Here is a 17,808-nt window from a genome sequence, read left to right as displayed (position 1 = left end):
TTGGTAAATATTTTGATGAAATGAATGTTTACCTTATGGCATTCAATCATATATCATAACTACCAAAAGGCCAACCAGGTTTGTCTCCTATGGAAATATCATTCTCGATCTCAAACTCAAGTACTATTCAATTCAAAGAAAACTTAATCACTGTCTATTAAAGCTGAAGCCAGTGACTACTCCAAGTACACAAAAAAAAATTAATAAATCAAATATCAGCTACAGTTAATATATACATAACATATAAAGACAATCAATCATTATTATTACGGGCAACTCCAGGGAGTCGACAGACTCATCGAGGGAGGCCCTAACATCATGTCAAGAACAACTATTCGACATTTACACAGTATGTATCATACCTCGCCTTGAACCCATTCACAGTCATGGCACCCACAACAGACTCTGGCAGCTTATTCCATTCATTCACCACTCTCCAAGTAAAAAAAAACCTAGCTCTAACACCCTTGCTAACCACATTCTTGCCCAGCTTCCATGTATGGCTCCTAGTCCTCCCACCAACAGTAGTATTCTCAAAAATATCTTCTGAATTAATCTTATAGAAACCCTTCAGTAATTTGAATGTCTCAATCATATCACCTCTTTTCCACCTATCAACCAATTTCTGCAACTCACAAATCTTCAACCTGTTCTCATAAGGTTCATTCCACAGACCTGCTATTATCTTGGTCACTCGGCTCTGGATCCTCTCCACCTTCTCCCCATCAAGAAGAAACCTGGCGCCCATATCCGGCACAGTAGTCTAGATGGGGTCTTATCAAGGCTCGATACAGAGGAACAATACCTTGTTTGTCTCTGCTTGTTAAAGTATTTTTCAGCAACCAAGTGATTTGATGAGCTGATTTAGCCACTTTTGCAATGTGCCCCCTAAACTTCAAATCCCTATCCACCAACACTCCCAAATCCCTGGCCTCGTCAATCTCTGGAGCACGGTTCCACCAATGTGATATACTGCTGCTAATCTTTTCACCCCAAAATGCATAATCTTACATTTTTCCACATTAAATTGACATCCATTTTCCTTAGCCCAGTCCTCCAAACTATCCAAATCATCTTGCAAAATTTTGACATTATGTGCACTCACTGTTGCTCTACCCAACTTTGCATCATCAGCAAATAAGTGAACACTTCCTCTCAGATCCTTTCCTATATCGCTAATGAACAAATTGAAAAGTAGTGGTCCAAGAACAGAACCCTGAGGCATACCACTAGTCACAAGCTGTCTTTTGGACTCTACTCCTGAATAAACCACTCTCTGATATCTCTCCATCAACCACCCGCCTATCCTTCTTGCCAACCCTATAACTATCCCCATATGCTGCAGTTTACTGATTAGAATTCCATGTGGTATCCTGTCAAAAGCCTTAGCAAGGTCCAGTAGAATCACTGTAAACCCATTACCCTTATCCATTTCAGCCGTCACTATGTTATAAAACATGAGCAAGTTACTGAGGCATGATCTACTCTTCACAAAACCATGTTGTCCCCCATACAGTATCCCATTTTCATCTATCTAATCTTGTATTTTTCTCTTGACTAATTTCTCCAAGACCATGACAACGATTCCTGATATGCTAATCAGTCGGTAATTTACAACAGCAGTCTTGGAACCTCCTTTATGCAGTGGAACTATTTTCCCCTCTTTCCACCCCTTCGGGATTAACCCAGACCTGAGACTCAAATTAAACAAAATGGTCAAGGGCGCTGACAATTCTTTAGCCGCTTCACGTACGACACGAGCTGGTATACTATCCAATCCCACAGAAGTATTGACATTGAGGTTTTGTAATAGACTATTCACCTCCACTTCATTCACCACAATTCCCGTATAATCTATTAGTTCATTCATTCCTGCAATGTCACCACCTGGATGATATACTCTTGCAAAGTGTTCGCTCAGTAATTCAACAATATCAAATGATTCTATTCAGTTATCTCCCTACCATCAACATTCTTTAAAATCATTCTGCCATATACATTTTTTCTTTTACTTGCAACATATCGAAAAAACTGTTTGGGATTCTCTTTAGCCTGCATGGCTAATGTTCTTTCATAATCCGTTTTTGCTTTTCTTACCACACTCGTTACCCTTCTGGCCTGCGCTTTACACTGTTCATGTGCCTGCTGGTCACCTTTCTCCTTAAATTCCCTCCACAGTTGTTTCTTTTTTTGCAGCTCAAGCTTAATGGTGTTATTCATCTATTTAACCTCAACTTGATTTATTATTCGGACTCTATGTATACAGTCAGCCATTGCCTCATGCAAATACTTCTTAACTACCTCCCATGCACTATCAACATCTAACCCTTGCAGTTTTACATACAATGGCACTGAACCAATCAAACTCCTAAGCTTGTCATACTTACCAGCCCGATAATTCTAAATGTACCCTGTCTTAATTGTAAATTAGACACTTTTAGCCACCTCCCAAGTCAAGACACTATGATCACTCTCACCAATTGGTGACAACGTGGTCATATTCGTTACAGCCAAATTCTCAGATACAATTAGTAGGTCAAGCACTCTCTGACCCCTAGTATTTTCCATTACATGCTGTTGCAGATAGTTATCCCTTAATAACTGCATAAAATCTAATTCCTTCCTCCCGTGTGTCCTCTCCTCCTTCTAATCAATGTTACCATAGTTGAAATCTCCCATAATAATTATCCTCCTTTCACTCATTTCTTCTATTTGCTTATGCATACTATCTCCACTGTCTGTTCCATCACCAGGTCTATAGCAGCACCCAACTGTATATTTTGTTCTGCTAGTTTCAATCTCACACCAAATAGCCTCAAATGTGCTCTTTTCTCTATCCTGCAGTTCCACTTCTATTCTCCTTGGCTGTAGCTCATCAGCAATCATCAACAATACTCCTTCCCCCATTTTATTCTCCCTACCACTCCTGAACACACCATACCCCCCTTACATTCAATCCCACTAGCTATATCATCTTCTGTCAGCCATGTTTCACTAATGCCAATAACCTGTGGCCTGGAAGTGCCAACCAAGGCCAAAAAGTTTTCCTTCTTGTTCCTAATACTTCTGGTATTAGTATACACAAATTGCAGAAGCCCATTTGTCCCTATTTTGATGCCTTATACTAACTATCCCATGATTTGTTGTCTTTCTTACTCGCTCAGGCATATTACACACATTCATACACTCAACTGTCTCCCTAAAATCTGCATATCTACTCCCCCCCCCTCTTAATAACTCTAGTTTCCCTGATTCTGCATATCCACTTCCACTACATTCAACACCTTTTCAATTCTCCGTACACCAAATCCATTCAAATGTAAACCATCCATCTTATATAAATCCTTTCGCCCATCGAACTCACTCCACACATCCATAAATTCCACACCACTCCTCCTGCATAATTCACTCATAATGTCATTAGCAGTTATAGCCCTCCTTCTATACTCTTCACTGCCATACCGCGGCAACAGACTCGCCATCCTAACTCTCTCACTCTTCTCTTTTGCTACCTCAAGCAATTCCTTCAAATCCTCTCTCATACCCATTTTGTCTCCTTTCAAATCATTTGTACCTGCTACTACTATCAATTCTTTCACCCACTGCTTTTGCATTCCAATTGACTCGCTTACATCCTTAACATTCGCACCAGGTTGGTACCTTTTTGTTAAACTATCAACTATCACACCTCTTACTAAAGAATCTCCATACAACACTCGCTCTTTCATTTTGTTTATACTCACTATCATACTCTTATTTTTCCTATCGTACTTTTGCCGTTTATTAGTCAGTATGCTCGGTAAACATTTTTGCCAATGCTACAGCTGCCGATTTGCCCTGTGTATCGCTCTGCATAACCGTGCAATCTCACTCACTGCATTAGTCTCATCATTTTTATTTTCCGTTAATTCATTCATTCATTCTGTATGTTTACCTTCATTTTCACTTTTGACGCCACTCACACAGCTATTTGCGAGGTACTACCTCGCAAATATCACTCGCATATCACTATTTTCTACAGTCTCACTTTCAACAATGATATCACCATCACAACCTGAAACACTCTTTAAATCCTCACATTCCTTACACTTTCTGCACACATTCACTCCACTATCGTTGTTTAACCAGACTCCAACTGCTCTCCTCAATGCATACATTTCGCAAACAGTACAGTGAATCAAATCGTTTAAATTAAAATTTTTAGACAAAGATGGTGACCTGGACGCCATCTTTGTATTTCTCTTCATGGGGGGTCATGTGCACAAATAATCGTATCTATCAATTTACTAATTAAAATACTCAGAAAATACGCAAAAATCACCCAGACACGCTAAGACACGAAAAGTAAATAATACTATGTAAGATTCAAGCAAATTTACCAATTATTACTCAAAATAATACTTATCTGTTCAGGAGCTCTCTACAAACACTACACACCATGTAGCCCTCTAGTGGCTTACACTTCAATATATCAAGAATTAAAATATAAAGTCACCTTCGCACACTTTCTCTCAAACTGTTAAACTGTACAAGCAGAGATAAATGTGCACTAAGCTTAACTAAAACGTTTAACAAATTCATTAAGACAAATACATACAGGTCAAGATAAGATCATACTAATCTAACAACCTCTTAAACAACTTTAAGTTAACATTCAACAGAGCAGATAAATTATATCAGTTTGCCTATTCTGCATTCAGAGTTCAAGATATTAGTAGCTGTCCATTCCAGGAGAGAAGATATTAACTGAAGAAACAAAACAGTCCTACCTTCCAGAAGTTGAGAGAAAATTCAAACAAATACTGCTTCTATTCCAAAATGGAAAATACAAATTCTTGCATAACCTAATAGAAATACATATTAGTTTCTGCAGTTAATGATATATGCTGATATTTCCAAGGTATGTCTTGCAGGAATTTGTTCAATCACCAATAAGAATAGGAATTATCAACAATTCCTTTACTTCATCTGAATAAATTCCTGCAAGAAGTATCTTGAAAATATCAGCATATATCAGTTGACATTAACAGACCGTACATCAGTGTACGTTTTAAATAAAACTTCCATTTTATTCCCTAAATTTATGGAAATTTGGGATCTACATTATTCCATCCTTGAATTTACCTCTTTCTATAATCCACTCTCCCCAGCTCTCTGGCTATTATTTTTTTAAGCATTCTCCAGTGCTAATCAAAGAAATGCTGAGTGACATCACGTGAATTGCATCAGTGACATCTGGGGTCCTCGTTCTATGCTTGGCAATACAGCTGTCAACATGTGTCTTTGTTAAGAAGTAAATATCATCCAAAAACTTCATTGAAATATTATTACTCCACAATTCTCTTCAGTATTTTCTTGGTTTATGTATTTAAAATTTTTCTATGCATACTCAAGAAAATTAGTTCTGGAATTGCTCTGCTCTGATGTCAATGATACTCTACACAATTATTTACATATAAGTTCACTCTTGATCACTTTTACATTGTCAATATTTACACACAATGCATTCCAATAAAACAACTGTAAATAATTAATGAAATGTGTATTTTCCTTGAATAACTTATTCAAGAAATCACAGATGAATAGGCCTCAATCACTTTTCACTCTTGGAATATGATTTCTAAAATAGTGTTGAACACTGCTGATCTAAACTGAGAATTTTCCCATACCACATTTCTATAATCACTTATACTTAAATAAATTGTTTTTTTTTTTTATTCTAACTATAAACAATCTTTCTTACCTCTTCTTTTTTGCTAGCATCTTTCACCTGTTCTGTGCTTATTTTTATTTTTTCTCCACTCTGAGCAGCTGCTGTAACCTTTGTATTCAATTTAATTTTAAGCCCTTGTTTGGTTAATATTCTCTGAAAGGACTTTGCAATTTCCATATCAATTCCTTGACCACCTATATGTCCTAAAAACTCTACTGCAGTAACTTCTGTACCCAAGCGTGACCACACTGAACCCTATAATAAAAAAAAAATATATTGTTGCTGATTTAAAATTAAATACTAAAATCCTAAATTTTCATGATGAATGGTATCATCATAATAATAATTACTATGACATTTTTGTTTTGGGTGTTCAATGTCCTTTTGAGAATGTGAATCAATTCCCAAAATTAAATTATAAGAAATGATAACTTTGAACCACTACTAATAATCTACATTTTTAAATATATATTTTTAAATACTGAGCCTTTGCCTTCATTTATCAGTTATTTTTAAATTTTTATACAGTTTCCAAACAGTATTATACTACTGGCCTCAGAAGTAAAAAGAATGTACTTTGTAAAGGTTGTTTTCAATTCCATGTAACAGTCCATTTATTATGTTCAGTCTGAAGATGTCATGAGATATTCTTCATAGTACAGTCTTTTCATTACCTATGTTGACTGTGTTCTTCTGGCAAGAATGCATATTTTGTGGGATAAAGAGCCTGAATTTAATGGAGGAAAAAAAATCTGCCACTTTCAAATGAGAATGGTTAACTCACCTTCAGTTAAAAAAAAGGCATATTAAAGCATCATAGACAGGATTCAAACCCAGGTCTTTTCAATCAAAGGTCATCATCATTACTGATTAGGAGAAGTAGCTGTGATATGTGAGGCTCCAATACATATCTGTTGCAAATCATAACTTCTCAGATACATTAAATGGATAGGAGATGGGTTGATATAGGAACAATTGGAAAGATTCCTTGAATAAAAGTTCAAATTTAAGAGCTAGAATTTAGGAGGTCCCACTAAGGTAGAAGTGGAGGAATTTCTTGAAGCTTTAGAGAAAGCAACTGACACGATGTAAAAGGAAAAGTTGGTCCTTGTTGAGGATCTAAATAGCAGAGTAGGAAATGATTGTCAGACATACAATCTTTGGAGCTAGGAATGTTAACTATTCCTAGCAAGTAACTCATGTACTCTTAAGAGATAAATGTAAGAAATGGAAGACTTTGGTAAGAATATAGAAGATAAATAACAAGAAAGTGTCAAAAGTATAAAATCACATAGACAGGACATAAAAAGTTTGGAGAGGACAGGAAGAGAATTAGAACTGTGGGAAGAAACAAAATGTACAGTAATAGAAGACTAAGTAAAACAACAAGAAAGAAAGAAAGCGTGTAAATGGTTGTCAGAAGAAGCTACTCGAATAGCAGAGGAAAGAAGAAAAATGAAACTTCAGAGAAACAAAGAAAGGGTTAGACAACTGAGTGCAGATTTCTAGACAGGCTAGGAAAGATAAGGAAAAACATTGAAACAAAAGGTGTATGGAAATTGAAGAAAGTAATATTATTGGTAGAAAAAGAAATCTGTTTAGAAAAATAAATGATGTTACAGGAAAGTTTATCCTTAGATTAGGAGTTATAAAAAGTAATTTGGGAAAATGTCTGATGGAAGAAGAAGCAGTGAAAAAAGATGGAAAGAGTATGTAGAGGATTTTTACAAGAAGGATAATAATATTGAAGGAGAATTTGTTGAGGAACCCATGATAATGAAAAGTGAAGTAATATCAGCAATGGAACAGCTGCCAAAAGGAAAAGCTCCTGGAGCTGACTGAATGTCAGTGGAATTACTGAGAACAGCTGGGGATGAAGAGATGAATATATATGAACTCAAATTTGACAAGAGGTTTGGAAGAAAATATACTGGCCTAGAAATGAAAAACATCGGTATTCAATCCCATTCTGAAAAAACAAATCCCAGAGATTGTGAGAATTATAAAATCATCGCTTTAATTTCACAAGCAAGTAAAGTTATGTAACAAAGGCTGGAGCCATATATGAATAGAGAAATGCCACAAGAACAGGCATGCTTTAGGAGAGGTAGAGGAACTAGAGACCAAATAACAAACATGAGATGGATTATGGAAAGAACAAGAGAATTTCAGAAGGAAGTATTCGTTTATTTTAATGATTTAAGAAAGCTTTTGATTGTGTGGATCTCAACAGATTGTGGACTGTAATGAGATCAATGAGAACACCTGAGCATCTAATTCTCTTGATAAGAGAGCTGAATGATAACCAAGAAGCTTCAGCAAAAACTTGTTTGAGTGGGAAAAAAAAGGGTGCAGCAGTGTTATATACTGTTGCCCTATCTTTTTAATATTCATAGTAAATATATTATAAGAATCTAGCTTAGACAAAGACCCATCTGAAATTAACAAAAAAAATAAATAACTGAAGATATGCAGATGATAGAACAGTCATAGAAGAAACCTAAGGAAGATCTGGAACAGTTGATTCTATTGGTTAAGATGGAAAATAACAAAGCTGGACTTTAAGCCTCAGCAAAAATCAGTTGCTGGGAATTTAGATGAATTTATAATAGTGAGAGATAAAATAGAAATCATTGAAAGTTATGATTTACTGGGGTCCAGAATCAGAAATGATGGTGAATGTGCAGATGAAATTAAAAGAAAGATAGTCATGAGAAAAAAAGCTATGTTAAACCTGACAAAAATTATGAAAGAGAGAGGTGTGAGTAAGGCCATGAAAATTAGAATTGTCAAAGCAATGGTATTTCCAGTAGTGACATACGGATGCAAAAGCTGGATTACTAAGATGAAAGACAAAAAGAAAATTGATTCCTTTTAATCATGGGAATGGAGGAGACTATTAAGAATCCCATGGACTGCAAGTATGACCAATAAGAAGGTTTTAGACAGTATAAAGACAGAATGCTCCTTGGAGGCAATGATCGCTAACAGAAGTTAATGTACCTTAGACATATTATGTGAGCAGATGAATCATTGTAAAATTATGGTGGGGGGAAGATTGAGGGCATGAGAAGAAGAGGAAGAGCCGGACAGACAGCATAAAAGAACTTACCAACTTGATCTTACAAGTGCTGAAAGAAAGGACAAGAGGACGAGTGGGATGGAGAGCTTTTGTTTACAAGATTACCAAGAGTGGAAACAACTGGATGACGCATAACAACAACAGACATCTGGAGTAATTACTTTGAAAGACTTAAATGAAACAAGAAGCAACAGAATAGTGGCAGAAATACCACTATTCCGTAGTGAGTCTACACAACCTATAGTTCAAGAGGAATGTGATCAGGAGTAAATATCAGTACTTGAGTTAGAAAAAGTAATTAAAAACTGAAATGGGAAAGACAGTGGAAGACGATAGCTGACCAGAAATGCAGAAATATAGAGGTATATAAAAGTTTTATAGTGATTGCAAATTCAAAAGGCAGGGTCAAAAGTTGAATTTTAGATGATTTCAGAGCTCTCTCATAGTACCATCTATGAAAAGGGAAACAAAATCAAATGCAAGAATAACAAGAGTTATCCTACTCAGTATTATTCAATATAAGATTAATGCAAGCATGCCCGAGACGAGGAAAATAAGACATTTGGAGAAGAACAAACTGGGTTCAAGCCAAATAGAGATAGTAAGGATCAGATTTCAACACAAACAGTAAAGAAATCATGGACATTAAACAAAGATCTGTACTTCATTTTTGTAGATATGGAAAAGGCATGACAAGGTTTCAAGAGAAAAGTGTTCAAAATAACTATGTGGTCACACGACATTATAACAAGCAATACAGTCTGTATTTAACTTGCATGTCAACAGCTATAACTGAAGGAGGTACAGGAAATTGGTCTGAGGTATAATCAGGTCTAAGACAAGGGTGCACGCTATCTCCACTGTTATTCATCACCTATATGGTTCACATTATGATGGAAAATTGCATTATGCATGATATCAATAACTGCTACAGCAAATTTGGTATGAAAATCAGCAATTAAAAAGACAAAGACTATGAAAACAGAAAGGAACATGAATATGAATACACCAGCTGTATCCTGAATGGAGAACCTATAGAACAAGTAAAACATTAATATATAATTTTTAGTGAAAATGGCAAATTATATAAAGAAATAGACAAAGAATAAGCAAAACTAGTATAATAGGAATTAACTGAATAAATTAATATGGAATAAAAGTGAAAAAAAAAAAAATAGACAGGGTTGCCGAGAGGTGGTGACATCTAAGACTTTTGTCATGGGCCTGGCATAGAAAAGGGCCCGACCATCGGGCCCCGACGTGTCATATAACTGCGTTTATAATGCATGGTTTTAATTCTCATAATAATACAACAATGATAAAGGATAATGGCATATCGAGAATGATACTGTGTTTTGTTTTAGACAGACAGCTATGCTCTTTAGCTCGCAGTGAGTGTCTGGAAGACACTGATTCTCTCGGCATGGATCGCTGTAGTTATAGCAGGTGATAACATCAATAGGTATTCGTGCAAGGTTGTTGCAGTTGGCTGTGCTAACGCTAGCTAGTAATTGCATTCACAGTAATGTTCCCTGCCAGAATGCTTCGTTCTTGTTAGTATTTTGATAGACGAAGGTTTTGTGATTGTTTGCTATCAATAGAACATGACGAGGTGATTAGAGATTTCACTAACCATAAAGTGAGGAAGTGGATGAGGCAATAAAAATTTAAAAATTCTCTTTTTATTTAATGTTTGTATTTTGTATGGTATGTATCAAATTTTTAATTTATTGTACACTTTTTTAAATAAATGTTTAATGTTTTATATGATTTTTTTTATATTAAACAAAAGTGATGCACTTTTTAAGTGGAACCGGACCACAGACTTGTCACGGGCCCGAAAATTTCTCTCGGCAGACCTGCATACAGATAGCATTCACACCAATTTTTAATTGTTGATCTGAGAGATGGTTTAAACATAAAACAGCTGATTGAAGACAGGAAACCACAAATAACAGACAGCATTCAATGACATTTAATTGTGCAAGCTTATGTGAAGACAGGACATTCTAGAAATATTTTATTTGGTATTTAACCACAAAGATGCAAATAGAAGCTATTTTTATTTCAACTATTTTCATGAAATCCTTTGTTTCACTTCATCTGGAAATAACATGAATAAACCAAAAAATGAGAAAGCAAGTAGTATATAACATTTCTAGTGAAACAGTTAACATTTTTAGTGAAAATATTTGAACTAATTTAAACAATGGAAAGCATGTATTCGCTATTATGCTGGCTGCTAATCTAATTTATGGGTTGCTGTATACTACTGATAGATATGAGTGTGTCATGATGGATTAATGAAGACCAAATGATGTTAAATCATATTTTTTTTTTTTTTTTTTTGTTACACTGCAGAGGATACTTCATCATTTCAGCTAATTCTTTGAATGCTCTTGGGTAAAAATGGTAATCTATGTGGAACATTTTAGTTTGTTGCTATTCTACTTGATGTTTTGTTTCTGTTATATGGGCTGCCAGCCCTGATTTGTGCTTTCTTTCATTTTCAACATCCTTGAAGTGTTCCAATTGGTGTATCTCTACAGATCTGCTTGTCTAACCATTTCGTAACAGCTGCAGCTTTGTGGTATGGGGCATTGTCATCTTGATAGTAACACAAGTCCATTCCATAAAAACTCCAGTGTAGGCAGCACTTGATTATCCAAAATATCAAAGTACTGAGCTGCCTTCATGGAACCATGGACAACGACCAGTAGTCCCATCCCCAACCAGCTGAATGCACAACACACCATTACTCCTCCACTACCAAACTATACTGTTGATACAACACACTGTGGTAACAAGCATTCACCAGGCTGCCTCCACATACACACCCTACCATCAGACTGAAACAAGTGAACCTTGAGTCACTGCTTCAGAGTACCGTTTTTCCACTGGTCAATTGTCCAGTTCATATCTCTTTGCACCAGGTCAGACGAGTCGCCTTGCTTGTTGCTGTGATGTTCAACTTGTGTGCCGTTGCTCTTTCATGGAAACCCAGTAAACGGAGTTCATTTTGTACAGTATTAGTTTTGACCATGATATTGCTGGTGATGTGGAACTCATCATGGATGGTCTGTGCTGACAGTAGCTGGTTTTTGCATACCGCTTGTTTTAACACCCTCCTGTCTCTGTCAGTCATTTTTGGTGGGCACCCTAGGTGTTTTCTTGCACTAGTGACCAGAATGACTCCATCTGTTGATCACATCACCAACTGTTGATTTTGGATGCTCCAGTTGAGCAGCAATGGCACGTATCAACATGCCACCAATGTGACAGCTCAAGATGACAACTCTTTTGAAGTCACCGAGTTCACGTTGTCTTGCCATACCTCCCATATTCAACTGATACAATGAAATACTGCTTCCTACTATCTGTACACTGGTTTTTATGTCATTAACAAACTTGGAATGTTCACTGCACGGTTAGCCTAGTGGCTTTGCGCTTGGAAACCATATGCCTGGGGAAGGAGTGTCCCAGGTTTGATTCCCGTTGTAGAAGTGAGGAATTTGAGGATCTTCCTCAGGCATAGCCAAGTTAGCCGGTCTTGGGCACAGTCAGTAGGGTTTTTTCCGCCAGTTTATCTGGCGTTTTTCATCCCGCAAACAGGCAAACCGGCCCTATGAACATACGCCTCTACAGTCAAAAATATATCCCCCCCAGCAGCAGACCAGGCGACGGGTCGGTTGGGAGTAGTACTAACAAGAAGTCGCATCTAAAGTAACACGCGGACCCTGCATGGGAAGCAGGAATAACGCGTAGTAGAAGAAGAAGAACAAACTTGGAATGTTCCATAACTTCAAATAACTGGGGTGTCCAGACAATTATTGGTAGATAGAATATGTGTTTTGTATAAATATTTGTTTTAAAATTCAGAATCTCCTATTAGGAGTATAATGCATAATGAACAAAAGGAATGAAAAAAAATATTTGCAGCAAGTTTTTCAGTTGGTTGCAAATTCAATACATTAGACACACAAGATTAAATTCTTGTTTCAATAAGTTAACTGAGTATTTGGGTAAAGAATTAAATATATATATATATATATATATATATATATATAATTTATTGTCTAGTATACTATATATAAATATATATATCATCAACTTGAAGTGGAGAAATTTATTTAAAAACATCAAGTAATTTCTTGGTGATGTTTCCCTTGCTATCACCAAACTATTTTAGCTTCATGTTTCCCTCACCCTAACATACAAAGACATATAACCACTTATGAGCATGGATGTATCTTTATAGCATGTACATTCACTTTGCAACAAAGCTGGTTAGCTAAAGACTGCAGGATCCTGGTGAGTCCCTAATTCAATATATTTCTTAAATCAGCAACATCTTTTAATATTTCCAATCTAAGAATTCTGCAATCTAATGTATGTAACTATTCCAATTATAAATGACTAGCCTACCAGTTCCAAACCAATAACGCCAGCTCCAATCACAACTATTTTTCCAGGAACTTTCTCTAATGACAATGCACCTGTTGAAGATACTATCCTCTTTTCATCCACCTAGAAAGAAATAATTATTTTGTTTTATATACATATATATATTTGTTTGTTTATAAGCTATATATATATATATATATATATATAGCTTATAAACAGACAAGAAGCATAACTATTACATGCATTTGTCTGGAATAATAAAAATATTATTAGAAGGTCAAATGGATTTAGAAAACGATACTCTACAATGGATGCAGCTTTTTTGTTTAAAACTACTTTATAGAAAAAGGAAGAGAATTTAATTTAGAAACTCATTTTCTTTATAGATTATGAAAAAGCATTTGAGAAAGTAAAAAGATACATACTGTTTGATATATTACAAAGAATAAACATACCTAATATTTTACTACATGCAATATTGAATATATACAAAGATAACGAAACAAAAATAAAAATAAATGAAAAGATATCTTAAAAACAATCTATAAACCAAGGAGTAAGACAGGGATGCCTCTGTCTCCAACACTTTTCAATATTAATATTAATGAAATATTAATACAGTGGAACACCTTAAACAATCCAGGTATAGAAATTTCCCAGAATAACAAAACAAATACACTATTATTTGCAGATGATCAGATAATAATATCAGATAAGAAAGACAATTTACAAAAAGCAATATATAATTTAAACATTATAGTAGAAGAGTTTGGAATGAAAATATCCATAGATAAAACTAAAACAAGGGAATTTTGTAGACAAACTCCAGTTTGAAAATAGAACAGATAAATACTTTCAGTTATAGAATACGATTACACTGTTATTTATTTTTTTTTTTTGACCAATAAATTTAATGATAAATTATGCCAACAAGTTTCACCAACTGGGCTGTTTGGCTTCTTCAGGGCATACAAATGGTAAAGACAACTCAAAGTCGCTAGTACATAGAACAAATGTATAAAATATAACAAAATTAAAAAGACGTGTAACATCATATGCATGGAGCATGTGATTCATTGTGTGTACACGCTCTGTAGTTTGCAGCGAAATTAAATTCTAGCAAACTTAGCGATCTTATTAGGGTTTTCCATATGTCAGGTAGGATCATTCCTTGATTTCTGTTTAGGCTGCTTTCAGAACGGAGAACCACTGTGGCTTCTTTGAAATTGCGACACCAGAAATTTTCTTCTAGATAAGACATGGAACTTTTGTCCCATTCAATGGTGTGGCTTATGTTGAAGTGGAGGGCTAATCCGGAACTGTGTATTTTGTTGTTTTTAACATCCCCTTACGTGTTCCTTTTTTCTTATTTCAAGACTTCTTGATGTCTGATGTAGTATAGACCACAAGCAATTTAATATAAGTTATATGAAAGAAGTCATAAGTCTAAACCCAGCATGCCTGAGTACAAAGTAATCTTTAACCTCTCTGATCATTCCTTAACACAACCAGAAGTCAGCAAACTAAAAAATGGATTCAATTTTGCTATCGCACCTAACCATATTCCAAAGGTCAACATTATTTCCAACATAGAGATAGCACTCTCGTCTTTGCCTGAAACAATAGCCAATGATCTTAGATTAAAGAGTGCTATTACCCTTTCATCATCAAGACCACCAAATCAAAATATAACACCTTCAGAAAAGAGAGCTCTCTCTCCAACTTGAAGGACAAACAAATCATCATTTTAAAGGCAGACAAAAAAAACTCGACCGTTATCCTCAACACCAAAGACTACACAGCTAAGATCACAGAGTTACTCTCAGATACATCAACTTATTGGATATTAAACTCAGACCCTACATGGAAAAACCATGAGGCCACTAATAATTTATTGCAAAATATGAATAGTTGGTCTACAGATCTACAATGGAGATTGAAGTTGTTGCATCCAGTGACACCGAGATTATACCATTCTCCTGAAGTTCACAAAAGTGGAGTCCCTCTACACCCCCATAGTAGATGGAAGAAATTCTCAAACCTTCCTATTGTCTAAACACCTTGCCCGTCTCCTAAAGGATCATATTCGAAACTTTGATACCTACATAAAGAATTCAAAGCACTTCATCACAAAATTGAAAAACATCTCCAGTTTTGAAACAGATATTCTTGCCAGCCTGGACGTGGTATCTTTATTCACCAACAACCTAGAAGAAGTTATCAACAGTATCTTGAGGATACAATCTGTATCCTCAAGATACTGCTAACCTATTCAGTAATTGCCTCAAATCAAACTTCTTTAAATGGAATAGCACTATCTATGAAAAACTAACTGGCTTGGCTATGGGCAGTCCCCTATCTCCTCTGCATGCAGATCTATTCATGGAGAAACTAGAAAATGACATCCTTTCCGAATTAGATCCTAAGCCATTAACATGGTGGAGGTATGTTGATGATGTTTTTTATAATTTGGAGAAACACTAAAACAGCACTTTTTGACTTGCTAACAAAGATAAATTCCTTCCATCAGAAAATCAAATTCAACTTGGACTTAAGAAGGACAGAAAACTACCATTTTTAGATATTCTAATCAAAAAACAAGCAGATGGACATATCAGCCTTAAAGTCTACTGTAAACCAATCCATACAGGACGTTATCTTCACTTCTCATCTACTCACCACATTTCTCAAAAACTTAGCATCATACACATGCTCAAAAATAGAGCCACCAGCATCATATCAGAAGAAAAAGACCTCCAGGATGAATTAACTCATATATCACAGACCCTGGTAAACAATGGCCCTATCCAAGAAATTTAATTTAAAAAATTCTTCATGGCAACCCCACTCGACAACAATCTGCCAAGACTCAATATAAATCCTCAATTGCATTCCCTTATGCAGGAAGTGTCAAAAAAGATTGCCACACTCTTCAAACCTTTTGAAATTAGAGTAACTTTCGAACCAATCAAGACGATCTAAAACATATTAAGGTCACCAAAAGACGGCAATGCCTTCTTCAAATATACGCTAAAGTATACAACATTCCTTGCTCTTGTGGTCTTAATTACATAGGTCAGACATCAAGAAGTCTAAGAAAAAAAGAAACACATAGGGGATGTTAAAAACAACAGAATAAATAGTTCCGGATTAGCCCTCCACTTCAACACAAGCTACACCATTGAATGGGACAAAAGTTCCATGCCTTATCTAGAAGAAAATTTCTGGTGTCGCAATTTCAAAGAAGCCACAGTGGTTCTCCATTCTGAAAGTAGTCTAAACAGAAATCAAGGAATGATCCTGCCTGACATATGGAAAACCCTAATAAGATCACTAAGTTTGCCAGAATTTAATTTCACAGAAAACTACAGAGCATGTACATGCAACAATAACTAATGAAAAACACGCTCCATGTGTATGATGTTACACGTCTTTTTAATTTTGTTATATTTTATACGTTTGTTCTATGTACTAGCGACTTTGAGTTACCTTTACCGTTTGTATACCCTGAAGAAGCCAAACAGTCCAGTTGGTGAAACTTGTTGGCGTAATTTAACATTATACTTTCAGTTTATCTTGGATGTGAAATATCATATGAAGGAGAAGACATAAAATGAAAAACTTCAAAATTTTTTTCAGATTATAGGCCAAAACACTCAATCCAAATGTTCTACAAAAAGAAACATGCTTGAAAATATGCAATACTTTAGCAGTGCCATGTTATTATATGGCAGCAAAATTTGAGCAATAAACAAACAAGATAAACAAAGAATAAAAAAAAAGTGAAATGAGATTCACAAGAAGAACAGCAAAATACACATTATTAGACAAAAAAAAAAGGAACAAAGATATTTTAAAAGAACTAAAAATAAAATCAATAGAAGAAAAACTAGACAATTACAAACAAAATTGGACAGAACATGTAAACCGAATGGCCAATATCCTAAACAAATAAAATATAAACCAATTGGAAAGAGAAGGCCAGATAGACTGCAAAAGAAGATATTAGATGGATAATGAGACCAGAACAGACCAATATGGTCTATATCTGTAATTAACATTATGATTGTGATGCATTTGTATTACATTAACAATAAAGAAAAAACTTACATAAAATTTTATGCAACCAGAATTTTCAGTAGTTTCTTGACCATTTTTCAATGCACTTGCAATATTAAAAAGGAGAGCAGAATAACAAATTAAAAAACTTCATCCATTCTAGTTCTGCAAGAGTAGCAAAATCTTCTGATCATCTGGCAGTGTATGTGGTATACTGTTTATAGGGACACTTTCTAGGAAGCATTATATAAAGCAAGATGTGCTCAATTGTATAGGCAGTATATCTCCTAGACTCTTTGCAATGCATGTCTCTATTCACTTCAATGAATCATGCAGAAGATTTAAAAAATCATAGTATGCAATTAAAAAACTTCCTTCAACAAATTATTTTTAAAAAACTATCAAAAAAGCACAAAAAATCTTACAAAAACACCTTCCCAGGTGCATTTTGACATTTCCAGCAGAAACAATAAAAATACTGAATAAATAATGAACAACAAATATAAATAATGGACATTATTTAAATCAAATATTAACTGCATCGATATCA

The 17,808-nt window shown here is 35.2% G+C and overlaps 1 protein-coding gene across 1 annotated transcript in view; it reads right to left on the bottom strand.

The window, feature by feature from the left end:
* The window catches only part of LOC150100645 (dihydrolipoyl dehydrogenase, mitochondrial), a 233,655-nt gene that overhangs the window by 94,996 nt on the left and 120,851 nt on the right, over positions 1 to 17,808 (bottom strand). Inside the window, exons 7-8 of the mRNA XM_090402080.1 lie at positions 13,221 to 13,322; positions 5,744 to 5,968 (exon numbers count right to left, since the gene is read on the bottom strand). Coding sequence (XP_090258206.1) covers positions 5,744 to 5,968; positions 13,221 to 13,322 — 327 coding nt within the window. The remainder of the gene's footprint in view (positions 1 to 5,743; positions 5,969 to 13,220; positions 13,323 to 17,808) is intronic.

This window comes from Typopeltis vanoorti, chromosome 12 (genome assembly GCF_054136105.1).
Source record: "Typopeltis vanoorti isolate ZY-2024b chromosome 12, IOZ_Tvanoo_1.0, whole genome shotgun sequence".
NCBI lineage: Eukaryota > Metazoa > Arthropoda > Arachnida > Uropygi > Thelyphonidae > Typopeltis > Typopeltis vanoorti.
Note: the sequence above shows the minus strand (reverse complement) of the source record. Positions and strands in the feature narration are given on the sequence as shown.